General features: G+C 40.2%; 2 protein-coding genes across 3 annotated transcripts in view; one reads left to right on the plus strand and one right to left on the minus strand.

The window, feature by feature from the left end:
• The window catches only part of SH3YL1 (SH3 and SYLF domain containing 1), a 48,351-nt gene extending 41,227 nt beyond the window's left edge, over positions 1-7,124 (minus strand). The window contains exon 1 of the mRNA XM_039715588.1: positions 6,907-7,124. Coding sequence (XP_039571522.1) covers position 6,907 — 1 coding nt within the window. The 5' untranslated portion in view covers positions 6,908-7,124. The remainder of the gene's footprint in view (positions 1-6,906) is intronic.
• Positions 7,125-7,210: 86 nt separating this feature from the next.
• On the plus strand, positions 7,211-26,304 carry ACP1 (acid phosphatase 1). Of its 2 annotated transcripts, none has more exons than XM_039715592.1 (6): positions 7,211-7,328; positions 17,810-17,883; positions 18,155-18,268; positions 22,414-22,475; positions 25,178-25,283; positions 26,177-26,304. In XM_039715592.1, exons 1-6 carry the CDS (start codon positions 7,286-7,288, stop codon positions 26,252-26,254), a joined length of 477 nt encoding a protein of 158 aa, XP_039571526.1. In that variant the 5' UTR covers positions 7,211-7,285; the 3' UTR covers positions 26,255-26,304. The 2 variants fall into 2 exon arrangements, with proteins under 2 accessions (XP_039571526.1, XP_039571525.1); XM_039715591.1 differs by lacking the exon at positions 18,155-18,268 and adding an exon at positions 17,986-18,099 and having other exon boundaries at positions 7,242-7,328.
• Positions 26,305-27,146: the final 842 nt, after the last annotated feature.

A 27,146-nucleotide genomic window follows, 5' to 3' on the forward strand; every position in this document is an offset into this window, starting at 1 on the left:
CCTCTGCTAAACATGCCTCTGTGAGTCTCTCTCCATTTATGATCTCCAACACCTGAAGCCAGTGATTGAAAGCAAAGAATCCAGGTTAATGAAATATCAAGAAAAGATCTGTAGAGTTTAAGGAAATTTAAGTAGTTTAAGTAGCAGAATAAGTTGATAAGGAACCTACAGGAAAAGGCTGTTAAAAAATAAAGGTAATAATGACCCTCTTTAGCTGAAATCCAGCAGACTACTATTGTCAGAGCCTGAGCTCCTTACTCCTGGTTTGGTACCAACAACAAGAAGCAGATACTGTTTCCTCCAGATTCCAAGGACCATGAACAAGGAAAGGCTCAGAATGTACACTTTGAACATCCACTTATGGTATAGGCAAGGAGTCTATGAAAGCAGTAGCAGGGAATGGGAAAGCATTACTGACACAATGGGCAAGGTTGTACAATTCTGACACACACATCTGGAGAACACCAAGGGAGACAGGAGTGTAAGGCAGTGGAAGCAGTGCTGAAAAGTAAAAAACAGGGTCTCTACAGTGAAGTTTTGCACTATGCTCATATATTTCTACCATGATCTTTATCACTTGGTTTCCTGAAGTTTTACCAGCTTACATGCTTCACTGCTCATCAACATCACTGGTGTGAGAAATTAGTGATCTGTCAGTGATCTGTCAGAGACAGTACGAGTTATGGCAGGGTGCAAATACTACAGGAAGCACTGGCCTTGCAGAGTGTCAGCTGAGCTGCACTGGAAGACTCTAATGTGTGCTTTCACAACCCTAATGGTTTTTATACTGTAAATAAATGTAACTACACTTTCCTCCTTCCCCACCCTGGATTACAAATTGTTTACTCGATGGCATTGCATTAAGCTGGCACTGGTAGTGGTGAGAGAGGCAGAACAAACCTGAAAGGTCTGCAGAACCTGCAGCTGACAGCATACAGAAATCAAGGAGTTGGAAGTATTTTAAGGTTTACCTAAGACAGATAGAAATATACTCTGTCCAAACACTCTGGTGAGCGGAAGTAAAAAAAGTGCTTAAAAATAAAGCTGAAAATGAAAAAAAAACCACAACCCACTCGTACCCATGCTAAAACCAGCCTGTTTTTCCTTGTTTTACCTGCAATACCCTGCTAAAGTTAGCTGCTGACGACAGCCTGTGCCCAGGAAAAACCTCATGAGCATACTGAAGTTACAACTAAATTCAGCCTTCAAGAACTCAAATATGCAAAAGGAATGACACATAACAGAAGATAGCACCTTCTCTAAAAGGAAAACAGCCCAACAAGTCTATATTTCAAAGAGGAGAATCTCACAGACATTGCTATCAATATAGAAAGCTGAGATATTTACAGTATTTTGAAGAACTTTTTGATGGAGTATAACATTATAATTAGAAATTATAATAATATTTGTGATTATATTTCCATAATTATATTTCCACAATTACATCTATTTATACATTTAAATCACAGCAATTTGTGTGGAGGGAGGAATAAAAATGCCATTAATACTTCCGAAAACCTTTACGTAAACTTGCATTACATCTGTATGTGGTTACTGCAAGACAGCTAAGACAGACAACAAGAAGTAACACAGCCATCTGGGTTTGGACTTTGGCATGCAAATCCTCCATATGAAATCAACCCAAAATACAAAGAATCACAAGTCTTTACTGGGAAAATAACCATTTCAAACACAGGAGGCCTTTCACTGATAGAAATGAAGCAATGGAGACAGATGAGCAGATTTCCTTTTTTTCTCATCTCTAGAAGACTGTAGATTTGAGTTTCTGGGGTTTTGTGTATGTGTGTTCTAGGAAGGTTTTTTTAAATATATTACTATGAGTTACGAAAATTAAAATTCTCAGTTGTAAGTCTAAACCTGGAGAGGCAAGCTGCCTCACCCCAGCCTGCATGGGCACTATGCACCATTAGCTAGTACTCTAAGAGGAGCAACTCTTCACAGCCTTTATGAGAGAGTCACTGAATGGTTTCTGTTGGAAGGGACCTGAAAGATCATCCAGTTCCAGCCCCCTGTAATAGGCAAGAACACCTTCTCCTAGACCAGGCTGCTCGAAGTCCCACCCAACGTGGCCGTGAACGAGGCATCCACAACTCCTCTGGGCAACCTGTTCCCAGGGCCTCACCACCCTCACAGTAAGGAATGTATTCCTAACGTCTAATCTTCCCTCTTTTCATTTAAAATTGCTACACCTTGTTCAGTCACCATCTGTCTGTGTAAAAAGACCTTTTAGGCATCACCTCTCTCCCTGGAGTTGTCTCTTCAAGCTGAACAAACCCAGCTTTCTCAGCCTGGCTCTACAGGAGAGGGGCTTCATCTCTTTCATCATCTCTGTTGCCCTTCTCTGAATTTGCTCCAACAGGTCCACATTTGCCTCGTGCTAAGAACTCCAGAGCTGGAAGCAGCACTCTACGGGGGCCTCATGAGAGCAGAGTAGAGGGGGAGAATCCTGTCCCTTGCCCTGCTGCCCACGCTGCTTTGGATGCAGCCCAGGGTGCAGCTGGGTTTTCTGGACTGCAGGGGCACACTGCCACATTGCCAACTCATGTCCAGCATTTGTCTGCCATTAACCTCCAAGTCCTTCTCAGCAGTGCTGCTCTCAGTGAGTTCCTCTCCCAGCCTGTTGCAATGCTTGACAATCCCTGTATCTGGGATTGCCTTGACCCAGGTGCAGCACCTTGTACTTGGACTTGTTGAACTTCATGATGTTCTCATGGTACCACTTCTCCAGCTTGTCAAGGTCCCTCTCGATGGCATCCTGTCCTTCTGCTGTATCAATGGCACTGCTCAGCTTTGTGTCATCAGCAAAAACTTGCTGAGGATAAACACTGAATGTATGTTTAAGGCTTTCTGCTATGACTTTTTTAAAGCAGTAAGTAAACTTCAAGGTCAAGTTTTTAGGCTGTTGTCCTCTAAGCACAGGTATTTTGTAAACTCAGGCTTACAGAGATATAAATTGAGATGTCAGATGATGACCTTTTGGAAAGCAAAGCAAAATTTATTTGAAATGCAATAATTATATAAAATAACACATCCAAAATAAGCTTAGTCTTTGCACAGGCTACCTGATATAAATTATATGGTATGAAATGTGATAAAAGTAATAACCCTTGTGAGCTGTATCAGTGTCACTATTGTCATGTATAGTGTCCAAAAGCATAAAAGATTTTTGGTCAGCCCTAGTGTTTACAACCTGCCTTTTCAAATCTTGCAAGCAATTATGTATGCACTTCTAGATCATGGGAGCTCAATATTTTTCACATGAAATATTCATTTTTTTAATAGTAAAATAATCCTACAATATGTAAAAAACCCATACCCCATTTTGTCATAGCATAATTTTTATAACTTTTCTCCAGTGAGAGGAAAGAACTTCATTAATTCAAACACAAAGTTGATCACTTAGTAACTTTATGTGGTATCAGACCTCAGTCTCATATTGAATTAACTGTTTCCTTGAGAAAAGTCAAGGAAAAAAAAGCCCTGTAACACAGTCTCCTGCCTTATCAAAAGCATTTGATGAGTTGGGTTCCCAGCAGTTTTTGTACTGAAATCAGCTTGGAGAAAATGCTAATTAGGGATGCAGAATTTCCTCTCATCTCCTATTCTGATGAAAGCTGAAATACATGAGGGTAAAATGAGAGTGACAAAGCCGAAAAATGTACTTTACAGAAAAATGTGTTTTTCTTGTAGATGCAAGATGTTTCAACTAGGTGATGTTCCTTATTTCTAAGGAACTGTGGCATGTGAAGAGAGTTGAGACCCGCCTGAGGCACAGAGGATTTGTTCCAAAAAGGACTTTAGACATCTGTCCACGTGCATAGGAGGCAAAGTAGTGGAATACCTGTAGCTAAAAGTCTTCAAAAATACTTGTAACTTTTAGCAATTGCAATACTAAAATCCCAAGCCCACAGTTCTACAACCAAGTTGTAGCCTTTGCACTAGAACAAAGGAGAAACATAAGTGGCATTTCCATTTGTGCAAAAAGAATCATAAAACATCATTTTCAAGAATACAGATGACAGTGATGTGCTCTAAATCATGCACAAAAGGCAGAGCTGTGCTGGGGGGGTGTCTGAGACTCATGTGTGAACTCTAGCAAGAATTTGTACTACAAGAATTGCAGGCTTTGGCTCAAAACATGCCACCACACCTATCCAGCCCACACCCATGCCCCAGGATGCTGTCCACTTGAAACCCTTTAGCAAGTCTTTCATATACATTTATCATAATATGTTGGATGTGTAAACAATTGGCACCAAAGAGGTCCTACCCAACAAGTAAGATAAGCAGCATGACTGAAGCTAAGTCAGAGCTACAAATTCAGTTCCACCTTGTGTCATCTTAATACAGGAGTTGGTATGACATGTGAAATTTAGACAGTGGGGTAAGGGGAAAATCCCAAAGGAAATCTTAATTTTGACTTGTTAACTGTATTTCAATAATGAAGAATAAACTTCAGGGCAACCCAAGCATATTAACATTATTACCCTTTGCAAATGAAAGTTCTAACTAAAACAAGGCTGTTTTTATACAAAAATCCCAAACAAACATCTTGTTTATCTTCTCACCAAGGCCAGAAGTACAGAGAGAATAAAAATGTAATATGAAACCCAGATGTGCAGTACACAATAGCCCTCTATGCTACCATGAAAAAATATTAACTGCCTAAACAAAATACAGATTCTGCTTACTTCCCAATGACAATACTTAACACTTCTGTCAAGAAAACTGTTACCATCATTCTGATTGTCATTTCCACACTTCACAGATGTCCCAATTCACTATGTGTGTGAATCAAATCTAAGAAGTCACCAATTCCCACAACTAATTAATTCCTACAATTAAACACACAAGAAATATTTATTCAAGCTAAAACGAATAAACTTTTAAAAAGTGAAGATGCTTGATATTTACCAATCAAGAATTAGAAGAACTCTAGTTTTTCCTAAGTTCTTAAATTATCTTCTTCACAAGAGCGTTTCTCCTTCACTAAGTCATACAAGTTATCCTTCATAACAGCCCTGCATTAGAGGCTCTTTTACAACAATGCAAGAACTGCTTCAAAAGCCCTCAAAATATGGACAGCTTATTACACCAGAAAGAGTAATTTTTAATGGTGAGAAACCATAGACAACACAGTCTGTCACAGTCCATTTCAAAGGCATGAAGTAGCCATTGGCTGAAGAAGACAAAAATTGTGTCTCTCTTCCACTGCTGCAGGCTGAAAATGAGAGAATCATTTAGGCTGGAAAACACCTCTCAGGTCATCAAGTCCAACCTCTGACCAAACACCACTTTGTCAGCTAGACCACAGCCATAAGTGTCACGTCCAGTTTTTCCCTGAACACCTTCAGGGATGGTGACTCCACCACGTCCTTGGGCAGCCTTGTTCCAATGCTTGACAATCCCTTCAATTAAGACTGGAATAACACTTAAGGATCCTCCCCAGTTCCCTCCCAAAGACAGGGAAACATGAAAGACTTGGCCTCAAAATTACAGCTAGGCATGTGCCTGCATGTGACACGCAAGCTACAAACAGGGGGTTTTATAGGAACTCCAGGACGGCCTTTCAAAGCACTCGCTTCTACACAGAGCCTCACCCTGCCCAACCCACAAACACAGGAACGGGGCTGGAGGGGGAAATCCGCTTCCAGTGTCGACACCACAAGGGGCTGCATGTGACAGAAAGCAGGACTGAAGGCACTCTGCCTGCTCAGCTACAGTATGGCAGAGCCACAAGTGAGAATGGCACAAGTGACTCAGCCCACCCTCCTTTGCCAAGGCCACGTCTGACAAGTAGGAAGAGCCCTGGCCCCGGTCTGGTTCCACCACCTCACACCCCAGCACCTGAGAGCTGGCCCGACAACAGCGGGATGCTGCAGGCACCGGGGACAAAAGCCACGCAGCTGATTACCAATCCCTTCCACTGCAAAGTCAAACAACTAGAACATTTTTAAAAAGTGGCTGTACAACCCTATTTACAAAAGAAGCAGCTATGCAGGATAGCATTTCAAGCTGCACAAAAGGAAATGTGCAGTTTGCTCCATTGCGCAGCAAATAAAGTCAAACACCTAGAACATTTTTAAAAAGTGGCTGTACAATCGTATTTACAAAACAAGCAGCGTACGCAGGGTAGCATTTCAAGCTGCACAAAAGGAAAAGTGCAGTTTGCTCCATTCCACAGCAAACGTTATATAAGCTCTTCAGCTTTCATTTGCAAGTCACAGATCTGACACAAAATTAAGAATCTGGCATTTTTTTATTTAACCTCCAAACTGCTGCTTTTTGACCAGAAGACCAGCCAAGCAAGTCTTTAAAAAGCAGCAGAGGAATCCAGTCCTGGCCACACCCTGCCGTGCTGGGGCTGCGTCTGCTGGTGTTACAAAACCCAGCCAGGTACACAGATCCAGCGTACAAGATAGCCCAGCAGAAAAAATAGAAATAAATACGTACAAAAGTTTAAAAAATTATATACTTTAAAAAATAAATAAAATGTAAAAATAGATGTGCATATACATATATATATATGTCTTACAATGCAGAGTAGGTAAATATAATCTGTCTATATTATACATAGAAATAAAATGCAACTAAACAAACTAAAAACCAGACACTCGAGCTGCCCTGGAAAGCGAAGCGCCCCTGTGCTCAATTTCACCAGCAGCCTGGCGAGGCCAAAGCCGCATTCGACGCTTCTTAGATTTTAACGTGGAAGACGCAGCACCTGCTGCGACCCCGGCTGACGAGGGGCTGCGGTGTGCCAGCGCCTACGAGCCTTCGCTCCGCCCGCGGGCTGCGGGGGCGGCTCCGGGCCCGCCGCGGCTGCTGCGCTGCGGAGCCCACCGGGCCCCGGGACCCTCTCTCCGGCCCCCGCGGGATACTCACTCCTGCCCGGGCCGGGGCTCCCCCGCTCCCCCTCGCTTCCTCTCCTCCTCCTGCCGCCGCCGCAGCCTCACTGGGCGGCGCAGAGGCGGCCCCGCCGAGCCGCGCACCTGCCGCAGGTGAGGCGGGCGGGGCAGGGGCGATTGCGAACCGCCCGCTCCCCTTCCCGGCAGCGGCCCCTCGGCGGCACCGGCGCTGCCCGGTCCGGTCCGGTCCCGTCCCTCCCTTTCCCGTCCCTCCCTTCCCGCTGTCCCGGGCACGTTCCATACTTCACTCCTTTTTCCCCCCCTCAAAACAGGCAAGTCCCACAGGCGCCTATAACAGCCGGTGCCGTAAAGTGAGGCGCGGGCGGTGCGACAGCCGCGAGGTCCTCTGGGCGAAGATGGCGGCGGGGGAAGGGAAGTCGGTGCTGTTCGTGTGCCTGGGTGAGCGGGCCGGGCACGGCCGCCCCCGCCCCGCCCGCCGCTCCTCGGCCCGGGGCAACGGCGGGGGGGCGGCAGCGCGGTGAGGCGAGGGTCGGGAGCGGGGGGAGTGCGGCACCCGCCGCGGTTTGCCGTGTCGGGGAGGGCCGGAGCAGGGCCAGGAAGGGAGGCGGCAGGCGGAGTACACCCGCGCCCGTTGTGTCAGAGGAACCACGAGGAGGGGCTGGGCGCTGAGGGCGCTCCTGCACCGGGACAGGCTGCCCGGGGAGTCCGGGAGTCTCCCTCTAGAGATGTTCCAAAGGCAGCCGGACGCGTTCCTGGGTAACCCGCTCTAGGTGACCCTGCCCCGACCGCGGCATTGGACTCAATAATGAATGTCCAGGGGTGCCTTCCAGCCCTAACAGATCTGTGATTCTGTGAAATCAGTAGGAAGTGAAATGGAAAGGAAGTGAAATGCAGCCTTGGAACAGCTTTCTGAGATGGGTTGTGCAGCGTTTGGCTTCTGGAACAGCGGGAAGGGAACAGGGAGCCTGCCCCCAGGCTTGCTGTTGGGAGCAACTGGTGTGGGAAAGGGAAAGAAAACCACAAAAGAACAACTGAAGTTAATGTAAGAACTGCCCTAAAAAGAGGGAAAGAAGGGTAGGACTTTAAGTAAAAAAAAAATAACTTGGTGGGGGTTAGTAATCTGTTATGGTCTAATAATGAAATTATTGATCTGGTATGAGAATGAGTGAAAAGAATAAGACTTTTTTGAAAGTTTACCAAAAGTAATAGAAAACTTTCTTTAACTGATATTTTGTATGGTTAAGTTGTAAATCTATTCATGCAAAGTCCCAGAAAACAGAAGTGTAGATGGGATCAGAAATCACCTGAAGGCTTTTCTGGAGTTTAGGAAAATCAGTTACTGGTAAACAAGACAATGACAAGCAGCAAATAGCTAACCTGACTGCACAGATTACAGAGCCATGCCCCATTTTGTACTTGCCTTCTCTAAACTGCTTTCCTCAGGCACAAGAAGCTGGATGGCTCTGTGCTCTGTCTGGGAGGGCTGTTAGCATGATCTCATCCCTAGCCCATACAGTCTTACCTCTGAACCCCTGGCCGTTTGCCAGGTTTGTTGCAAAACCGTTAGTTCATGTTTGGGCTTCTCCCTATCTGCTTTTTTTGTTGTTGTAATAGGAGACGTGCAGATTAGTTGAATGGCAAAATAAGAGTTTAGTTTTCTGAAATATGTTCTGATGTTTACCTTTGAGTAAAATCAACCCCGAATAATAATCCAGGGAAAACATCCTTATGTGAGGGATTATCAGTTGTTGTGTGTTTAGAAGCTAGTGATCTATACAGATGTTTTTGTATTAAAAAATCTTAATTAATAGGAATCCTCCTTCCCAAACATGATGTTCTAAAGACAGTGGTAATTGCCATCCCTGTGTGCTGAAGGGTGAGCCAGTGGGGAAGGAGACTGGGCTGGCTAAACAGGGAGTTCTGGCTGGAACTGAAGGAAGAAAGGAAAGATTGTGACCTTTGGAAGAAGGGGCAGGCAACTCAGGAGGGCTGAAGAATGTCAGGAAGTTACACAGGGAGAAAAATTAGATGGTCAAAACCCAGCTACAACTTAAAGTGTTTACTGCCATAAAAGAAAATATTTCTATAAATACATCAGCAGCAAAAGGAGGGCTAAGTAAAGTCTCCATCTTTATTGGATGGAGGAGGAAACAGTAACAAAAGATGAGGAAAAGGCTGAGGTGTTTAATGCCTTCTTTGCCTCAGTTTGAGCACTCAGACCAGTTTGTCTCTGTGTACCAGCTCCCTGAGCTGGAAAACGGGGATGGGGAGTAGTCACAGATTGACAGACTAGAGCACAGATTCACTAAGGTTGGAAAAGACTTCCACGATCATCAAGTTCAACCTTTGGCCAAACACCAGTCTGTCAACTAAACCAAGTTGGTTCTTGAGCACTTCAGGGACAAAGACTCCCTCACCCTGCTGGGCAGCTCCTTTCAATTCTTAACCACCCCTTCAGTGAAAAATTCCCTCCTGCTGTCCAACCTGAACCTCCCCTGGTGCAGCTTGAGTCTGTTTCCTCTTCTGAGTGGCCGAGGAACAGACCAACTCCTGCCTATGCACAGGCTCCTTTCAGGTATTGTAGAGAGCAGTAAGGTCTCCCTGAGCCCCCTTTGCTCCAGCTGAAACAGCCCTACCTCCCTCAGCTGCTTCTCACAGGACTTGTGTTCCAGGCTCTTCACCAGCCTTGCTGCCCTCTCTGAACACACTGCAGCACCTCAGTGTCTCGTAGTGAGGGGCCAGAGCTGAAGGTAAGGTTTGGGGTGTGGCCTCACCAGTACAGGGGGACAACCACTGGTCAGTCTCTGGTCCTGCTGGCCACACTATTGCTGATGCAGGCCAGGATGTCACTGGCCTGCTTGGCCACATGGGCACACTGCTGTCAGCTGGGTGTCAGCCAGCACCTCCAGGTCCTTTTGTGCCAGGCTGCTTTCCAGCCATGTTTCCTGCACTGAGGGAGCTGCTGGAAGTGCTCACTGAGCCACTCTCAATCATTTACCGTCAGTCCTGGTCAGCTGGGGAGGCTGTGCTTGGCTGGAGGTTGGCAAATGTGACACTCATCTACAGGAAGGTTTGAAAGAATGACTTGGGAACTGCAGGCCTGCCAGCCTGATGCTGGTGCCACAGAAGGTCATAGAGGAATGATCATGAGTGCCATCATGTGGCACAGGACAACCAGGGCATCAGGCCCAACCAGGATGGGTTTAGGAAAGGCTTGAACGACCTGATCTTCTGTGACCAGGTGACCTGCCTGTGGATGAGAAAAAGAGGCAGGTTGTCTACCTGGACTTCACTGTGACCTTTAACACCATTTTCCACAGCATTCTCCTGGAAAAACTGGCTGCTTAGGGCTTGGATGAGAGCACTGTTTCCTGGGTAAAACACTGGATGTGTGGGCCCAGAGGAGTGGTGAATGGATTTACACCCAGCTGACAGCTGGTCATGAGTAGTGGTTCCCCAGGGCTCAGTGCTGGGATCAGTCCTGTTTAATATCTTAATCAGCAGTCTGCACAAGGGGGTTGAGGGCTGCTGTAGTCAGTTCACTACAACGCCAGGCTGGGTGGGAGTGCTGATTTGCTGCAGAGTAGAAGGGCTCTGCAGAGTGAGCTTTGCAGGCTGGGTCAAATCCAAGCATACAAAGTTCAACCAGACGGAGTGCTGGCTCCTGCCCTTGGCTCACAGCACCCCCTGCAGTGCTGCAGGCTGAGGGCAGAGTGGCTGGAAAGCTGCACTGTGGAAAAGGAGCTGGGTGTGCTCATTGACTACAGCTGAACATGAGTCAGAGTGTGCCCAGGTGGCCAAGAAGGCCAATGGCATCCTGGCCCAAATCAGCAATAGTGTGGCCAGCAGGACCAGGGCAGGGACTGTCCCCCTGTACTCAGCACTGGTGAGGCTGCATTGCAAGAGCTGTGTCCAGTTCTGAGCCCCTCAGTCAAGGCATTGAAGTGCTGGAGTGTGTCTAGAGAAGGGCAGCAAGGCTGGTGAAGGCTCTGGAGCACAAGGCTTGAAGGGCAGCTATGGGAGCTGGGGTTGTTTAGCCTCGAGAGAAGTAGGTTTAGGAGAGACCTTACCACTCTCTACAACACCTGAAGTAAGTTAACAGAGACAGGATGAGAGGAAAAGGCCCTGAGTTGCACCAGGGAAGGTTTAAATTGGGTGTTAGGGAAAACTTCATCACAAAGGGGTTGTCAAGCATTGGAAGGGGCTGCCCAGAGAAGTAGTTGAGGCTCCATGTGTATTTAGCAGACATGGTGCTTAAGAACATGAGGTAGTGGGGGACTTGGCAGTGCTGGGTTAAGTCAGGTGTGATCTTCGGGGTCTTTTCAAACCTAAGCTATTCTATGATTTTGTGAAACAATTCATATGCGTGGTTGTGTAAGCTCACAGTGGTGATTTGCACTATAACAAAGTTCTAATGCAAGAGCTCTTTTTAGTGTAACATATTAGTTTATATTAATTAATTATTAGGCCTGAGGAAAGGGTACACAAGTACCGATGTTAATAGGATGGATTGTCTTAAACAAATGTTGTAAATAGCTTTTAAATTTCCTCTTGTGTGTTGCTGGGTTATGAAAAAACCCCTTATTGATATGTGGTGTGAAAAGCTAAATGGCATGATAAGCACTTCTTTTTTCCCTCAGTGAAATACACTCTTCTCGGTTAAATTTTGTAGGCAACTTGTTTCTTGTTCCTGCTTTAAGATTCCTTTTTTTTTTGGTTGTTTTTCAGGAGTGATACTTTTTTCCTCCTAAATTTTACTAGGACTAATAGCTGAAATTATTGCTGAAAAGAGTACTAAGCAGATTTCTAGAACTGCATTTAACTGTAGTGTTAATGCAGTGCATTAATTCTGAAGTTTGCCACATCTAGTCAGAAAGGACACTTCTTCGTGAAAAACTACATTTTCTTTCTACATTGTTTTGAAAGAAACCTATTATTTAAATATGTATTGATTGTGTTCCTTGTTTGTAATGAAATAAGCAGATAGTAATTACACAACAAAATACAATCTAGTTAATGTGCATAACTACATTAATGATAAGGGTTTGTCATTACTGAGAAATAATTGAAATACCCAGCAACATATGTAATTACAGCATATGAAAAGGCACCAGAATATATTTTTTTTTTCATTTAAGCAAAGAAAGAATTAAAAGTGGAGGTGAATCAAAATGCACTTTGCTCATTTTACGCTTACACACTCATGTAATTAATAGTTGAGCTCCAGAAATGGGCTTAATATGTTGCTGTGTTATATAAGTTTTCCTCTTTCTCTCTGATGATTTCTCTACTCTAACACAACAAGCTGACTGGGCGTCTTAGACCAGGCACTGGCTTTCTGATCTCCTCCAGAGATGGAGGAGCAGTTGTAACATGGGTGTACTGTTGAGCAAAGTGGGTTTGGTGAGATCTTCAGATGATTAATGCTTGTTGTGAATCACTGAGTATGAGTATTGTCCCCGGGCATCTAGACTGCATAAAATCATTTTTGGAATGGCAACTAACTTAGTGGGTATGAGGACATTAGAGGACAGTTACAGAGAGATTTGAGTTTCCTGGTTCACATGTCACAATTCATTGTATGCCTTTAGATACAGCCAAATACTAGGTTTTGTGGGACAAAATGCCATTTATAGCTGCAGAATGATAAAGCAATAGGTTGGGTAAGACATTGAAGAAGTCATGAAAAACAGTTACTGTAATGAGGATTCTTGGCAGGTTGACAAAAAGAAATGTCTTTTTTTAATAAAGAGAATGTTAGACAAATGTAAGGGAAATTACCTTTCTGCTATGCATATTGGCAATATAGCTGTAAGAATACAGTGTCTTATTTAATCTGTGTTTCAAAATGATGCAGAAGTATTAGAGAGTTGAAAGCATGGTTGTAAAAGTAATCTTGGAATTGAAAAACAAGATCTGTACTTAAAATATGTTAAGGGTCTGGTTCTTGTAACTAGGTGCTTATGTGTTGAAAACTTAATGTTTTCCTGATGAACCTTTAGGTTTATTAGAAAAGCATGATGTACCAGCATTTGATTAATTCAGGATAATTATTCTCGCTGCAAGCAAAGTTTTTCTAGACACACACACATACATACATGCACATGAATGCAAAAACCAGGGAATCTGAACTACAATCTGTGCCTTGAATGGTTCCTTACAAACGCAATTGAATGCTGAATGTGACAAGATGGAAAGAACTAGGACTTGTGATGAAGTTGTGACAGGAATTTGTGTACAGAACATAATAAAGTGACCAGTCAGTTTTAAACACTCGTGAAGGGGAACTGATGAATGGTGCAAATGATGGGAAGCATTATTCCAGTCACTTGGATGAAGTGACCATTCATGGAAACATAAGTAGAATACAGGTTTTTGTATGTGAGAGGATGAAAACTACTAAAACTTTTGTTACTAACAGCAGACAGCAAAAGAAAGAAAAGCATTTGTTTGCATTTGGGGAAGCTCTGAAAGAAGTAGGGAGCTGAATAATGAGCAATTGAGATACAAAACCACTTGAGAGACTAAGTGATTGGCTCAACATACTCAGAGATGGGCAGTGGAACTGAGCATGAAATGGATTCAAGTTCACTCTCCTGCCAGTAGAAGCAGAGCTTCCATTTCTGTCTGGGAATGGGTCAAAGATTAGTGCAGAGATGGGAGTAGGAACTCAAAAAATTAGGTGTTGGCTTAGGTCACTGTCACTGGAAGACTTGTGCTTAGAAAATGAATGTGAAAACATGACTTCTTAAAAGTGATTGACAAATGGTTCCAGTACTGATTCTGTGATTGAAATATCTTCTCCTTGAATCATTGTATTTGGAGATGTATATAGGATTAATTTCAGTAGGTGGACGCCAGCCACCTTGGGCACTAGTTTTCTATGACTGCAAATGTCACTACAATTTAAAGAACTTGATATGCAAAAAAATAAAGGGAGAAGGTGAAGATTTTAAGAACTTTAATATTGCTGACTTCTACATAAAGCCAGCATGATCAGATCAGTTGGAAATACAAAAAGAAGAAGGGAACACTAGAGGAGGATAGGTAGTGAAGATAATATGTAGATAACATTTAAGGAAAAGAATGATTCAAGTCCAAGGAGGGAGATAATTGCCCTATGATTCTTTTTGTGAAATTTCCCCATTCTCCAAATACATCTGTCAGTCCATAACTTAGGAAATACTGTACATCTGTGGGGATGCACAGCCTGGAAAGATCAATGTGGGATGTAAAACTGTATCTGAAATGGATAGAAATCAGGGAGGAAAGTGACTGGAAAACAAGGATTATGTTTGCATATGTTAGTGGGATAAGATAGAGCTTTACATCAATCTTGAGATAAGTGATAACAGTTGCGAGGAGTAGCATGGGTAAAAGTTGTTTAAGATGAAAATAATATTGCAGAGTATGTAAGGAAAAGAGCTTCTGTTAAGTCAGTTCTGTGATTCTATCCACAGTTCCCAATAATAGATTTAAATTCTGCTTGGAGTTCTCTAACAGTGTTAATACCTCTGCTAATATCAGGAGTGTGTCATCAGGGAAGACGTGAATTTTTAAGTCACAAACTGGGTTAAGTGTTGGTTTCAAAAATTATACAACTGAAGTTTCTAGGTACTGCTAGAAGTGGCAGTTAATATGTTTAATCAAGGGTGATCATGGTGCTGTTCATTGTGGCATTTTATATGAATCATTAAAGATTATATTTATGGCATTTATTTTAAGAAGTGAGCAAGCTGTAGAAGAGTGAAAATTTGGAACAAGTTCAATCCATGTGAGCAGAAGGCTAAACAAATGGAAAAAGCCATGAGGGATTTATTTGAAAACCACCATTTTGAAATTTTGGGAGCTAGTTAATGAATTACTAGGTCCAAGAATATTAATCATTGTTTTTTACTGAAATGTTGAGTGTGGTAATGAAGGCTACAGTTCATGCACAGTTGTGTGGGATCATTCATACAGAGAAAAAATTTTGTTCAGGAAGAAATGGATGGCCTCCACAGCTGGTGTAATGGAAGCAGAATGTAATAGTTTAGAAAAAAGACTTAAAGGTCACCTATTTGAAGTAACAAAGAGAGGGAATGGAGAAATTAGGAGTAGAGGGTTATAATCGTAAATTTGATACTCGTGAATGAGTCAAAGGTGATTGTAGAAGTTCTCAGGTTATTTTCAAAAACACTAAGTTCTATTACAGACTTTTTTTAAAATTTAAAAAACAAATGGGGACAAACTTTTCCTGTAGTGTAATCTGTTGTTTTGTTTGTCAGTATTCAAGAAAAGTAAATTGAAATTAGAAGAAGTGCAGATCTGACTTAACTGGAGTGATTAGATAAGGTCAGTTAATTTCATGAAGAGATTGAGAGCTTGGTTTGTTTAGTTTAGCACAACTATGCTTGGCAAGGGTTTTGTATCTGTTGATGGAAAGACAGACTGATGTTAACCAAGATCAGATGAGCAGAGACTTCCAGGAATAAATACTAAGTTGAAACTGGAAGGTCTTATGCTACCACAGGAAATTAGTATCTGGAATAGCCTTTTAAGATAGATGATGCTTTTTTAAAATGAAGCTTGATGTGTTTGTAAGAGGAGTGATGTTGTATGGGCTTGCAGTATCAAAGAATTGAGTTCATTGATCTGAAGGTTAGTTTCTGCCTTCTGCTGTATGTTACGATGTTTTGGAATTGTACTGTTTAATGCTTAACTCGCTCAGAAACTGAGATTTTATTTTTTTTTTTACTTTATTACCATATTTTAAGCATTTACATAATTAATAGTACTAACTTATTTTCTCACTTAACCACATAGGGAGCCCCAACATTTTCCTGTTTTATTTTTCTTCCAAGACTGATTTAATTTCTGTGCATGAAATAAACTAATTCAAACAATGGAATTAGTATGTTTACTCCTGGAAGATCTGCTGACATCAGAACTCACTTACGTTTTGGCAAGATCAGTTTTTCAGTGGTTAGGCTGTTCCTTTTGCCATTTAGTTGATTTGATGTTCTCTAAATCTTTGATAATCAATTTGTGTTGCTTCAGACCTTCACTTCCTTCTTTGTGATTTTTATAGTAGATGTGTGACAACAAGTTATTAAATGCCCAGGTCATAGAAGCTTCTCTCTAGCAATGAAGTATCTACCTTGGTGTTCTGTTTAAAAATGAGATTAAGTGCCTCATGTGAAAATTTCTTTTGGCTGATGGAAATTTAGCTTTGTTCATTAGCATATTTTTCTTTTTACAGTTTGAGATTTGGAAAGAATTTAATCAGTAGTATGAGAGTGGTTAAGTTAAGGTTACAGAGATGAGTTTTGCCATTTCTGGTATTTTATACTGATCTGCTCAGAAGTCAGAGATGAGCAAAGTTATACGTTATGTTTGATGGAAGCAGAAGATTTGTGTGTATGAGTTACTGCAATCTGCATGACAAATCAAATATGAATATCCATCTAGTTACTGAAAATTTCTGAATGATGAAAAGGTAGAAAGAGCTAAAGTAATAGTTGAAAAAACCTTTTCTTTTTGTTCAGACACTTTATTTTTTTCAAATATGAATTTCTGCATGCATTTTTAAGAGGTCTGCCATAGATTGTTACAGTTTCAGAACAAATATGCTATGGATCCATTATTTTTAGTTTTTAATGGAGCTGTAACTCATTGTTAAAATAGGTTCTTTTTTAAAATAAGGTCAGATCAAGTGGCTAGGGCAATTGGAGGCAATTGGAAGGGAAGATTGTTTATGTATTTAAATAAATATTTTAACTGTTTGTTAGCTGATTGACAGCATTTAAGCTTTGCCATGTGTTAGATTTTGTTCCTAATCCTCTGTATTTTGGGCAAAAAAAGTTCTGATTTTTTTTCCTGTGATGTTTTTAGGGCTTGTGTACTTGAATTAAATTTTTGGGGTTAGAATTGGTTTCTGGATGCTGCTCTTGATGAGGGCTCAGTTTGACCTGTAGTGATTTGACTTCAGTTAACAAGAGTGTTTTTACTACAGGTTGTTCTGCCATTTCACTACATTTTCACAGTGGTGGTGGCTGTGTTTTGGACTTGTACAAGAGACCGGTGGATAGTACAGAATCCTAGAATGATTTGGGTGGGAGGGGACCATCAGCTAGATCATCTCACCTGGTTGCAATGTCTTGCCATAAGCTGAGACATCCTCCACTGGACCAGGTTGCTCAAAGCCCCATCCAGCCTGGTCTTGAACATTTCCCGGGATGGAGCACCACAGTTTCTCTGGGCAACCTGTTCCAATGTCTCACCACCCTTACTGTAAAAAAAAATAAAAAAATTCTTGTTTATTCTTGTTCTCCATTTCTGTTTAAAATGTCCTTTGTACTATCACAGCCCCCTTTATATATACAAAGGTTGCTGTTAAGATCTGCTCTTCCCAGTCCTTTTCTTCTTCAGACTGCACATCCTCAGTTCTCATTCAGAGGTGCTCAGCCCTCAGATCATCTTTGTGGCCCTCCTTTGGACCCACTCCAGGAGCTCCATGTCTTTCTTGTGCTGGGTGCCCAGAGCTGGATGCATTAGTCCAGGTGGGCTCTCATGAGAGCTGAGTAGAGGGGCAGAATCCTCTCCCTCAACCTGCTGGCCATGCTGCTTGTGATACAGCCATGGATAAGATTGGCTTTCTGGGCTGCAGGAGCACTCTGCAGGCTCATATCCAACTTTTCACCCACCAGTGTCCCCAAGTCCTCCACAAGGCTCATCTCAACCTCTTTGTGCCACAGTCTGTACTGACACTGGAGATTTCCTCAACTCTAGCACTGGACTCAGGGTTCTCATATATTCAGTTTGCATTCTATCTGAGTAAATAAAAATATTTAATCTAATCTGGGCTGAAAAATCCACACAATTACTTTTTTTTTTGTTTTCAGTAGTCTGAAATTCACTTGAATCTCTTGTTTCCATAGGAAACATCTGTCGCTCTCCTATAGCTGAAGCAGTTTTCAGAAAACTTGTAACTGATGAGAAGCTTGAAAATAAGGTAAGCTATTGATTTCAGTTCCAAGAAATAACTGTCTCATAGCCAGTCAGAATATAAGCAGTGAGGAAAGAAACATAAAAATATGAATTTGTTTTTCTGTAGTGGAGGATAGACAGTGCAGCGACATCTGCCTATGAAATAGGAAGCCCTCCTGACTATCGAGGACAGAATTGCATGAAGAAGCATGGCATTACCATGAATCATATTGCCAGGCAGGTACTGTACCTTAATTTTCTTTAAATGTGTATATGTATTTGTTTTGTTGTTACAGTGGAGGACAGACAGTGCCGCTGTTTCAGACTGGAACGTGGGGCGCTTCCCAGATTCAAGGGCTTTAAGTTGTCTAAGAAATCATGGCATTGAGACAGCACATAAAGCACGACAGGTAGAAGAGAGTATATTTTCTTCCTTATTCATACCCATGCCCTAACCATTGCAATCACAGAAGTCATTTGACCAATGCATGGTTAAGCATCAAGTAGTAAACAAATACTCTGCAGTTTTTTAAAGGACTCCAGAGTGGCTTAATTCTTCTATTTGACCTTAATGAGTTTTTTGTTATTAAGGTTCATTGGAAGTATAACTGGAAAGCATTGAACCAGTTTCTGCATTATAGAAAACTCCTGTCTCCAGATGTTTAGTATTCTGAGCATTTAAAAATGCTTTTTAAAAATGGACTTACTCTAGTAATCTGTGATGCATCCTTCAGCAAGGAATTTTATATTTATTTAGCAGGTCCAAAAAAACAGTGGAATACCTTGTTATCCCTGGCAAAAAGCTTCTGCGCTTGCATGTAGATCTTTTAAAAATATCTGGAGTGCTAAATTAGAATGAAAGCACTCAAACCCAAGATTAGTAGCCCAGTTGGTGGTAACTTCAGAGGAAAACATACCCTTGAAGCATTCTTAAGTCAAAGGCAGGTTTGCCACTTAGTGAAATCCTCTAAGTTTTACTTAAACTTGTATCTGTTTTCATTAACAAAAGAACATGTATTTCCATATTGAATTCCAGAGAGGTTGGATGTAAATGTGTCTGCATCTATTTAAATCATTCAGACACTCATATAAATGCACATAATTTACTTCAGTTAACTATTCTCTGGATATAAGATATTCCTTTAGGGCTTGACCTTTACTTAGTTTGAGTTTACGCCGCTAGTTTTTGTATTGACAAAAAGATCAAGTAGTCTTGTTATTATCTTACCTTGCTGTTCCCTTCAGAATTTTTCTAGACCTCACTGAGGTCATATTTACTTTCTTCACTTTTCAAAGACTACATGTTTAGATTTTTGACTTTCAAAAATAAATTCTCTCAATTAGTCAATTGCCCTCTGTTGACCTCTCCTGATGTTAATCTCTGTTTATATGAAACAGAATTAAGCACAGCACCATTTCAGATTTTTCAATAATTTGCTATTAGAATATCACTGCAAAAGTCTGTTGTGATCTTTTCCTGTTACAACATGTGGATTTACTGTTTATCAGTTCTTACAAACATCATTATTTGTGAATATGCAAGCTAAATGGTACTGAAATTATTCAGTCAGTGTTTCAGTCATCACAGTAGTGTGACATGTTTGTCTTCCTAGAACATACACCTTGGAAACTTGAGAACTGTTCTTCTAGGTATTCCTAGAGTGGTTTATGAGCAGTTAAATTAAAGCAAAGGACCAAACCAAGCTGATCCTTTGTCTTGAAGCAAATCTTTTTAGCTTCCTTCGGCAGAGAAGGAATGAAAACGTTTTAATGAAGACATTTGCTTATACATTCTGACAAATGAAGAGATTTTTCAATCAGAAGACCTTAAAGTGTTACATATACAAGGAGAGAAAATTTAAAAAATGGGGCAATAAAATGAAAGACTAACAGGATGAAAATTTGTCTAAATCATTCCAGTACACATAGTTTCTTTTGTAAAGAAAATCTTCAAATCTTGGAACTGCAGGTAACTGTTTATTTTGCACTGATGTTAACAACATAATTCCAAATTTATTTTTTTTTCCTAAACTTCTGTCAGATGGTCTCTGCTGATTCTCTGAACTGCAGACCTGATATGGTCTTGTGGTACTTCTGAAAAAAGAGGTATTTGACAGTGTAGAACAGGACTTTTCAGAGTGGTAGGTTAGTACAAGTGGAAGTGTATTTGCTTCACTTTTAGAGACAAACTTAAGGATAGAAATTTGTGTGACACTTGTCTCAGAACAGATTAAGGAAGATTTAATAACAAAAACTGCAGAAATGGAGAGTAGGGATTTATCTTCCATTGCCTTCGAAGTACTGTGCAATTCTCATCTTCAGTCTTGTGGAAAATTGTGACCCACCCAGTCAAAGGCACCTTCTCTCTTGTAATTTTTTGCATAATTATGATAATTATGGATTTTAGCTTTTTTTTTAAATTCAGTTCTACAAGAATGGTTTATGTAAAAGAGAATATTAAATTGGTCATGTCTTACCATCATGTACAGTGATATTCTAGGTTAAAAGTGAAGTATAAAAGCAAATATATATATATATTATATATAAAATAAAGTTGTTATCATTGTAGCTAATGGCAGGTTACTGTATGAAGTTCTCTAAGCTCTTATTCTTCATGCACAAACCAGAAGGTTTTAATAATTTGCACTTTTATTCATGCTGAGGCAAAAATTGATTTTGGTATGACTCATACCATGCGTTTGCCTTAAATATGAAATTGAGATTAGAAGAAGGTTGTATTAAATACTGTTTCACAACTGGGTAGGTTTGAGGATTACTCCTGGCTTTAAGACAGAAAATGAGATTTCTCTCTGTAAATAAAGAGAAATGTTTCACTAATAATTTAATAATTCTTATATGCATTTTTTAAATGTAAAGTTATTGTTATCTCCATAGTTTCATCCAAAGTTGATTACTTGAACTCTCCAGTACACTTCTCAAAATTTATCCAAATTTTTACATCCTTCCCCAAAGTACTAGTTTTAGTAGTTTTGAAAAGTTCACTGGAGTTTCCTCAATTAAAGCTTTTTTTCTTTTTTTTTTTTTTAACTGACTGTGTTATTGGTTAAAAGCACAAGCCAAATGGTAACCTTGGTTTTAGGGCTGCATTTGCAGCTGTATTGGTGCTTGTCATAGGGTAATAGCTGTCACATTGTCAAGTGTTCCTAGTTTTTTCTTCCATTTGTCTGTACAACAAAGAAATCGGTGCCCTCTTATTTTCACAGGGGCAAGTGTTCAGCTGTGTAGAGCAATCAGAAGCAGCTTGTAGAAGTCCTGATTAGATTTGCCAGGAAAACAGAGCTATTTCTACTGCAAAAATATTTTCATAGGTCAGAGGCACTGCATGAATACAGCAAATATTTTTACAGTGAAAATAAACAAGTCTGCATTAGTTTTCATCATTAACCCTTTCTTTTCACGTGCATTTCTGACCTTTCCTCTTCAATTCTCTTTGTGTGTAATGTTTCATTTATAGATTTATTCTGATGATAATTTCTGTCTGTCTTTTCTTGCTCCCTGTTATGGGAGCTTAATTGGTATCTATTTACTGTTCGCATTAAAAAAATGTGGCTGTTTTGCCATCTAAACCTTTTTATTAATACATAAATATTTTTTACAAATTAAAACTCTGACTTACAGGATAAGTAAGTCAGAGTTTTGCCTTTTGGCGGTTTCCTTGCCTACTCAGTTCTCTAGCCCATCCTTTGTAGGGATGCCTGCCGGAAAACCTGTTCTGAACAACCTTCCCAAGTTTCTTGGTTATGATGCTTCACACAGGACTATGCACGAAAGATAGTCTTGAAGTGAACTCTGATATTAAACATTTTATTCCATTTCTTCATCCTCATTATGGACACCTGGTTCAGATACCTTATACCAGCACTGGGGGCATGGTCTGGGAAGATTTTACCCTAAAATAAGGCTTAAAACTAAACTGGAATAAAATGACAACTGACAAACATCTCCAGCCATCTTTGTAACAAGAAGATGACAGTAGTATTTAAGTCATTTGTTTTTAAGAGATTGTGATTCATACCATCATACTTCAGCTTTAAGTTTCACTTATATGTTCTTGTGCAGTGGGCAGATTTCTAGATTGGAAGTATTGCAATTGATTCCAGGTTACCTACATTTTTGTTGTCCTATCAAGAAAGTAATTTTTCTGGTTTATTTTTAGCCATTTTATTGCATGTTTCCCATAAGTGGAACTTGCTTTAGTTTTAGTAGTTTAAAAGTACTAGAAATGTTGTTTTTAATGATGTTCTAAGTTGATGCATGAAATGTAAAAGAAAAAAAATAGAAAAGGTTGGTTAAATAGCTGACTTGGGTTTTGTTTTTTTTTTGTGGAATGCTTACAGAAATGGATAAATAATCATGGCAGAATATATTTAAAATGTTGTAAGTTACTGTAAAATTGTATAAAGGTCCAGTTCTATTCTTTCCACCTGTATCTTTTTTTTAATAAATCATAGCTACACAATTTGAAAACGCTTTTTTTCCCCCTTTCATTAATCAAATGCAGTTTGTAGGCTAAAGCACCTATTTTTACTTCTAGATTACTAAAGAGGATTTCCAGACCTTTGATCATATACTTTGTATGGATGAGAGCAATCTAAGGTAAAGTATGAAGAAATTGAACAAATTCATATGGGTTACTTGTAGTGATGTCTCATAAGTCCCTTTGAAGACAGATGTCACATTTTACTGCTTAGCTTATGTTGGGGTTTCTTTGTTTGGGTTTTTTTTCACATGTATGTGAATGATGTGCTAATGGATGGATTCTTCACTTCTAATAAGTTTATTGAGCCAGAACTCAATGGTTTATTTGTGTGATATGTGCCACTCAAGGATGAAGGACATGGAAATTTAGTTACTTTGTGCTATATACAGCTGTATAATGCTTGTATAATTAAGAATGAGGATGTACTTACTATCTTGATTGAAGTGATCAGTTTTTCTAATTGCATGGCAGTTAAAAGACAAACTGGGAACTTGGAAGGGATTAAATATGGTGTGGGTTTTTTACTTTTATATAGAAAAAGAGAGGGAACTCTGAAATCAGCAAGGTTGTTAGCTTGGGGTAGTGTTGTTTTATTGTTAGCTGTGCTCTAGCTAAGCGTCCTTGAGAAAGATCTGGTTAAGTAGCTGCTTAGTGTAAAATTTTGGATATCACTAGCAAAATTTCTACTCAATTACATACATATTCAGGATTAAGGAGCTCAATTTAATAAACTACAAGTGTCAAAGTGCTTGTAAGGGCTATTGTCAAGTCAGTTTAAAAAGGCCCAAACCACCAGAACCAGCAACAAAACCTAAATAAAGACCCTGTTAGTAGCACATGAAGTCTTCTAGGAGCAGCACCACTTAACTGAAATAAATATGATTTTGTTGAATGTCTTGAATTAAGCTTTCTTCCACAGCCTTCATGAATGAAGGGTATGTAACACTTGGCTTGATTGTAGTGTCTCAGGCAATGACGTGACAAGGTTTCCTTCTATTTTCACTTGAATTCTTAAACAGAAATTTGAATTAACAAGTTATATGGTATGAGCTCCAGAGCAAAAGAAATGTCAGAATAATAACAGGGATATTGCTGCTGCTGTGCTAAAGTTTTGACTTTAGCTTGCACTGAGTTCAATTGTTTTGCCTGGGAATGCTTATTTGTAGCTCTAGGAGGGCAAGCTGATTCCAGGTGTTGATGGAATACTTGTCATGTCAGAAAAGAAAGACTTAGGACGTGTCTTTTCTTTGGTACCAGAGCCATCTGACACCCTCCTGTTCATTAAGTTGTGTGTCAAAAACCTTTAAGAAGATGGTCTGACATTTTTTTAATAACAGAAAGCTAGAGAATTTATTGAAAAATGTGTAAATTCAAGCAATAGCTTGATAGAGGATCTCTGTTTTTTTCTTCAAAACCAGTACTGTGGTCTCACTGCTATTTCTAAACTATCTGAAATTAATTTCTTTATTAGAAATAATAATTTTAATTTAATTTCTTAAAGTTGATATGGTTATGACTAAGTATTCACAAGGGATTTCTTTGCCTTTTGTAATGGTGAGTAAGTAAAATGATGATTTGCTATGGAGATGTGTAATATTAAAATAATTTAGTATGTTTTGGGAGTTCATTGTGAAGATGATAGTACTCAGCTGCCTTTAATCTGAAGATGATGAGAGGTCCATTTTAAGTATGGATAACAGATTTTTGGGATAACAGATGGCCATTTTTAAGCAAAGAGGGAAAATGCCATCTCAAAACTAGAATGCTTCTCACTGATAAAACAATGTAGAAGGGAGAGGATGTGACAGCTGGTGAAATGCTGCAGTAGATCAAAAGGAAAACAGGTGTAGCTCACCTGATTTACCATTTTCTGTTAACTGGATGTGGTAGGATTTCTCAATAGCTAGAGCATGCCAATCTAAAACAGTGGCTTTGAGCAGACAGGACAATCTTACTCATACTTTGGAAAAAATTCCTGGATAATTTATTGGTTTTTGTTAATTCAAGCTAAGGATGAGTGTTGAAAGTACTAATGATTGATTTGAAAATGAACTTGATGAACTTAACTGTTAAAAAGTTTTTTTAAGCTATGGGTAAAGTGCCTTGGGAGTTCATTGTGAAGATGATAGTACTCAGCTGCCTTTAATCTGAAGATGATGAGAGGTCCGTTTTAAGTATGGATAACAGATTTTTGGGATAACAGATGGCCATTTTTAAGCAAAGAGGGAAAATGCCATCTCAAAACTAGAATGCTTCTCACTGATAAAACAATGTAGAAGGGAGAGGATGTGACAGCTGGTGAAATGCTGCAGTAGATCAAAAGGAAAACAGGTGTAGCTCACCTGATTTACCATTTTCTGTTAACTGGATGTGGTAGGATTTCTCAATAGCTAGAGCATGCCAATCTAAAACAGTGGCTTTGAGCAGACAGGACAATCTTACTCATACTTTGAAAAAAATACCTGGATAATTGATTGGTTTTTGTTCAATTCAAGCTAAGGATGAGTGTTGAAAGTACTAATGATTGATTTGAGAATGAACTTGATGAACTTACTGTTAATAAGTTTTTTTAAGCTATGGGTAAAGTGCTTGACTGCTTATTTATGCTCTGAATTCACTTTATGTCTTCCATACTCAATTAAAAAAGAGTCCACATAACAAGAAAAACAAAAACAAGGAGCAGTATAAAGTCCACAGGATGGATGGAGTCCAGACACGTTGTTTTCCTGTATTGTCTAGAAATGGTCATGAACATGTCCTACTGATGCTAAAATTCTGAAGGAAAATTCAGGGGAGAATTTTTTTTTTTCTTCTACAGAGATTTGAACAGGAAAAGCAACCAAGTTAAGGACTGCAAGGCCAAAATTGAGCTACTTGGAACTTACGATCCACAGAAACAGCTTATCATTGAAGATCCATACTATGTATGTGTAAGAAATTCTTTGGGTGGCTTGATTAAAAAATGTGTGTGTGTGTAGTATAATCTTCCCAGATCCCACAGTTGGCATATGATACATAGTCTGATGTTACACCAAGGGAAGTGTAAACTTTTCTTTTAATGACTTAAGAAAACTGTGTTTTACTGGGATAGGAAAGGAAAATGTTACTATGCTTACAACATTTATTTAAATTAAAATAATGCAGTGCACCTGTGTTTTCAATAGTGGGTGAAACCCTCTTTGATCAGCCTTGTTACAAAGAGGATGTGATCAGGAAAGTTAGAGACATAGCTGGTGACACATGTGGTCAAAAAAGCTGGATAATGTCAGCCAAGGGCAAACAATTAGACTAATATTCTTCAGTTTAGGAAGCATGAAGATGCAGTAGGGTTCTATAAAATCTTGATATCATTGGGAAAGCTGAATAAGACATTGCTGTTAATTACCCAGGAAGTAGAGAATATGGTGTAGTGGTAAGCACATGATATTGGTGGGAAGCAGGTTCAAAGCAAAAAGGTTTGTTTTCAGCTTTTGCTTTCCACACAGTGCTTCATTAAACTGAAATTCAACATGCCAGGTTAGTGGGAACCCAAAAAAGGAAAATACTTAAAAGGCTCAAAAGCGAGTGGAAGAAATACATGAAGGAAAGTCATGCGGGACTGTTGAATACAAAGTCACAGAGTTTGTCTCTGGAAATTCCTGAGCTGAAATGAGAGAGAAATAGGCCAAAGCTATCACCAAGTATTTGCACAGTTTGTATTTTTTCCTAATGTCTGTTGTTTGCCATTACTGACAGCAGAGAAACCAGTCTGCAATTTGTATTTGCTCTTCAGCCAGTATTGTTATTCTTACAGTCTTTTTCCTCTCTTCTTTTCTAGGGGAACGAAAAGGACTTTGAAACTGTTTACGAACAGTGTGTTAGATGCTGTAAAGCATTTTTGGAGAAGTATCATTAATGCTTCATCATATAATTTCTAAAAGAAAATAATTAGCTTCTTCTGAAATATGTAAAGTTTACTTGATTGGTGTATTTAAATTGTAAAATTATGTAAAATATGTACTTCTCCCCTGCTAAATACAGCCACGTTCCAGGATGGGATTTTGTCTTCTGCCATTTCTTCTGAAGAGTTGGATGCTGAAGGCTCTGAAGTGTATGTTCCCAGAATCTCAGCTCCTATCGTTCTCAGGGTGGGGAGGGTCATGTTTGATTTTGGTCTTACATTTTGTGCTTCAAACTGAGGATAAAATGGAAACTATAAATGCCAGTATTAAGATAAAAGTGGTTCATTTTAATAGGTTGGCCCTGGCTGGATGCCAGGCACCCACCAGAGTCTTTCTCTTGCTCCCCTCTGCAACTGGACAGGGGACAGAAAATAAAATTAAGGGATCATGGGTTGAGATAAGAACTGGGAGAAGTCACTCACCAAATAGTGTCATGGGCAACACAGACTGAAGCTAGAGATTTTTACTGAAATTATTGCTAACAAATTCAGAGCAGGGTGATGAGAAGTAACATGAGACCTTAAAAATACCTTTCCCCAACTACTTCCAGCTTTTCCTCCTCCCCCAGCAATGCAGGAAGATGAGAATGGGGGTTATGATCAGTCAATCCCAGTTTGTTTCTGCTGCTGCTTGGGGAGAGGAGTCCTTCCCCTACTCCACTGGAAATGGTTCTCTATGAACTTCTCCAATGTGAGTCCATCCCACAGGTATCAGTTCCCCCCAGACTGCTGCACTGTGGATCACTCCTGCACAGAGAGCAGTCCCTCAGGCACAGGCTGCTCCAGCCTGGGTCCCCCACAGGGTCACAAGTCCCACTGCAAACCTGCTCCAGTGTGGGCTCCTCTC

Source organism: Passer montanus, unplaced genomic scaffold, assembly GCF_014805655.1.
Source record: "Passer montanus isolate IOZ18808 unplaced genomic scaffold, ASM1480565v1 scaffold34, whole genome shotgun sequence".
Classification (NCBI taxonomy): domain Eukaryota; kingdom Metazoa; phylum Chordata; class Aves; order Passeriformes; family Passeridae; genus Passer; species Passer montanus.

Coding starts and splice junctions, on each gene's coding strand:
- ACP1 (XM_039715592.1), top strand. CDS start 7,286: ATGGCGGCGGGGGAAGGGAAGTCGGTGCTGTTCGTGTGCCTGG. Junction 7,329..17,809: donor GGTGCTGTTCGTGTGCCTGG/GTGAGCGGGCCG, acceptor TTGTTTCCATAG/GAAACATCTGTCGCTCTCCT. Junction 25,284..26,176: donor TCATTGAAGATCCATACTAT/GTATGTGTAAGA, acceptor CTTCTTTTCTAG/GGGAACGAAAAGGACTTTGA.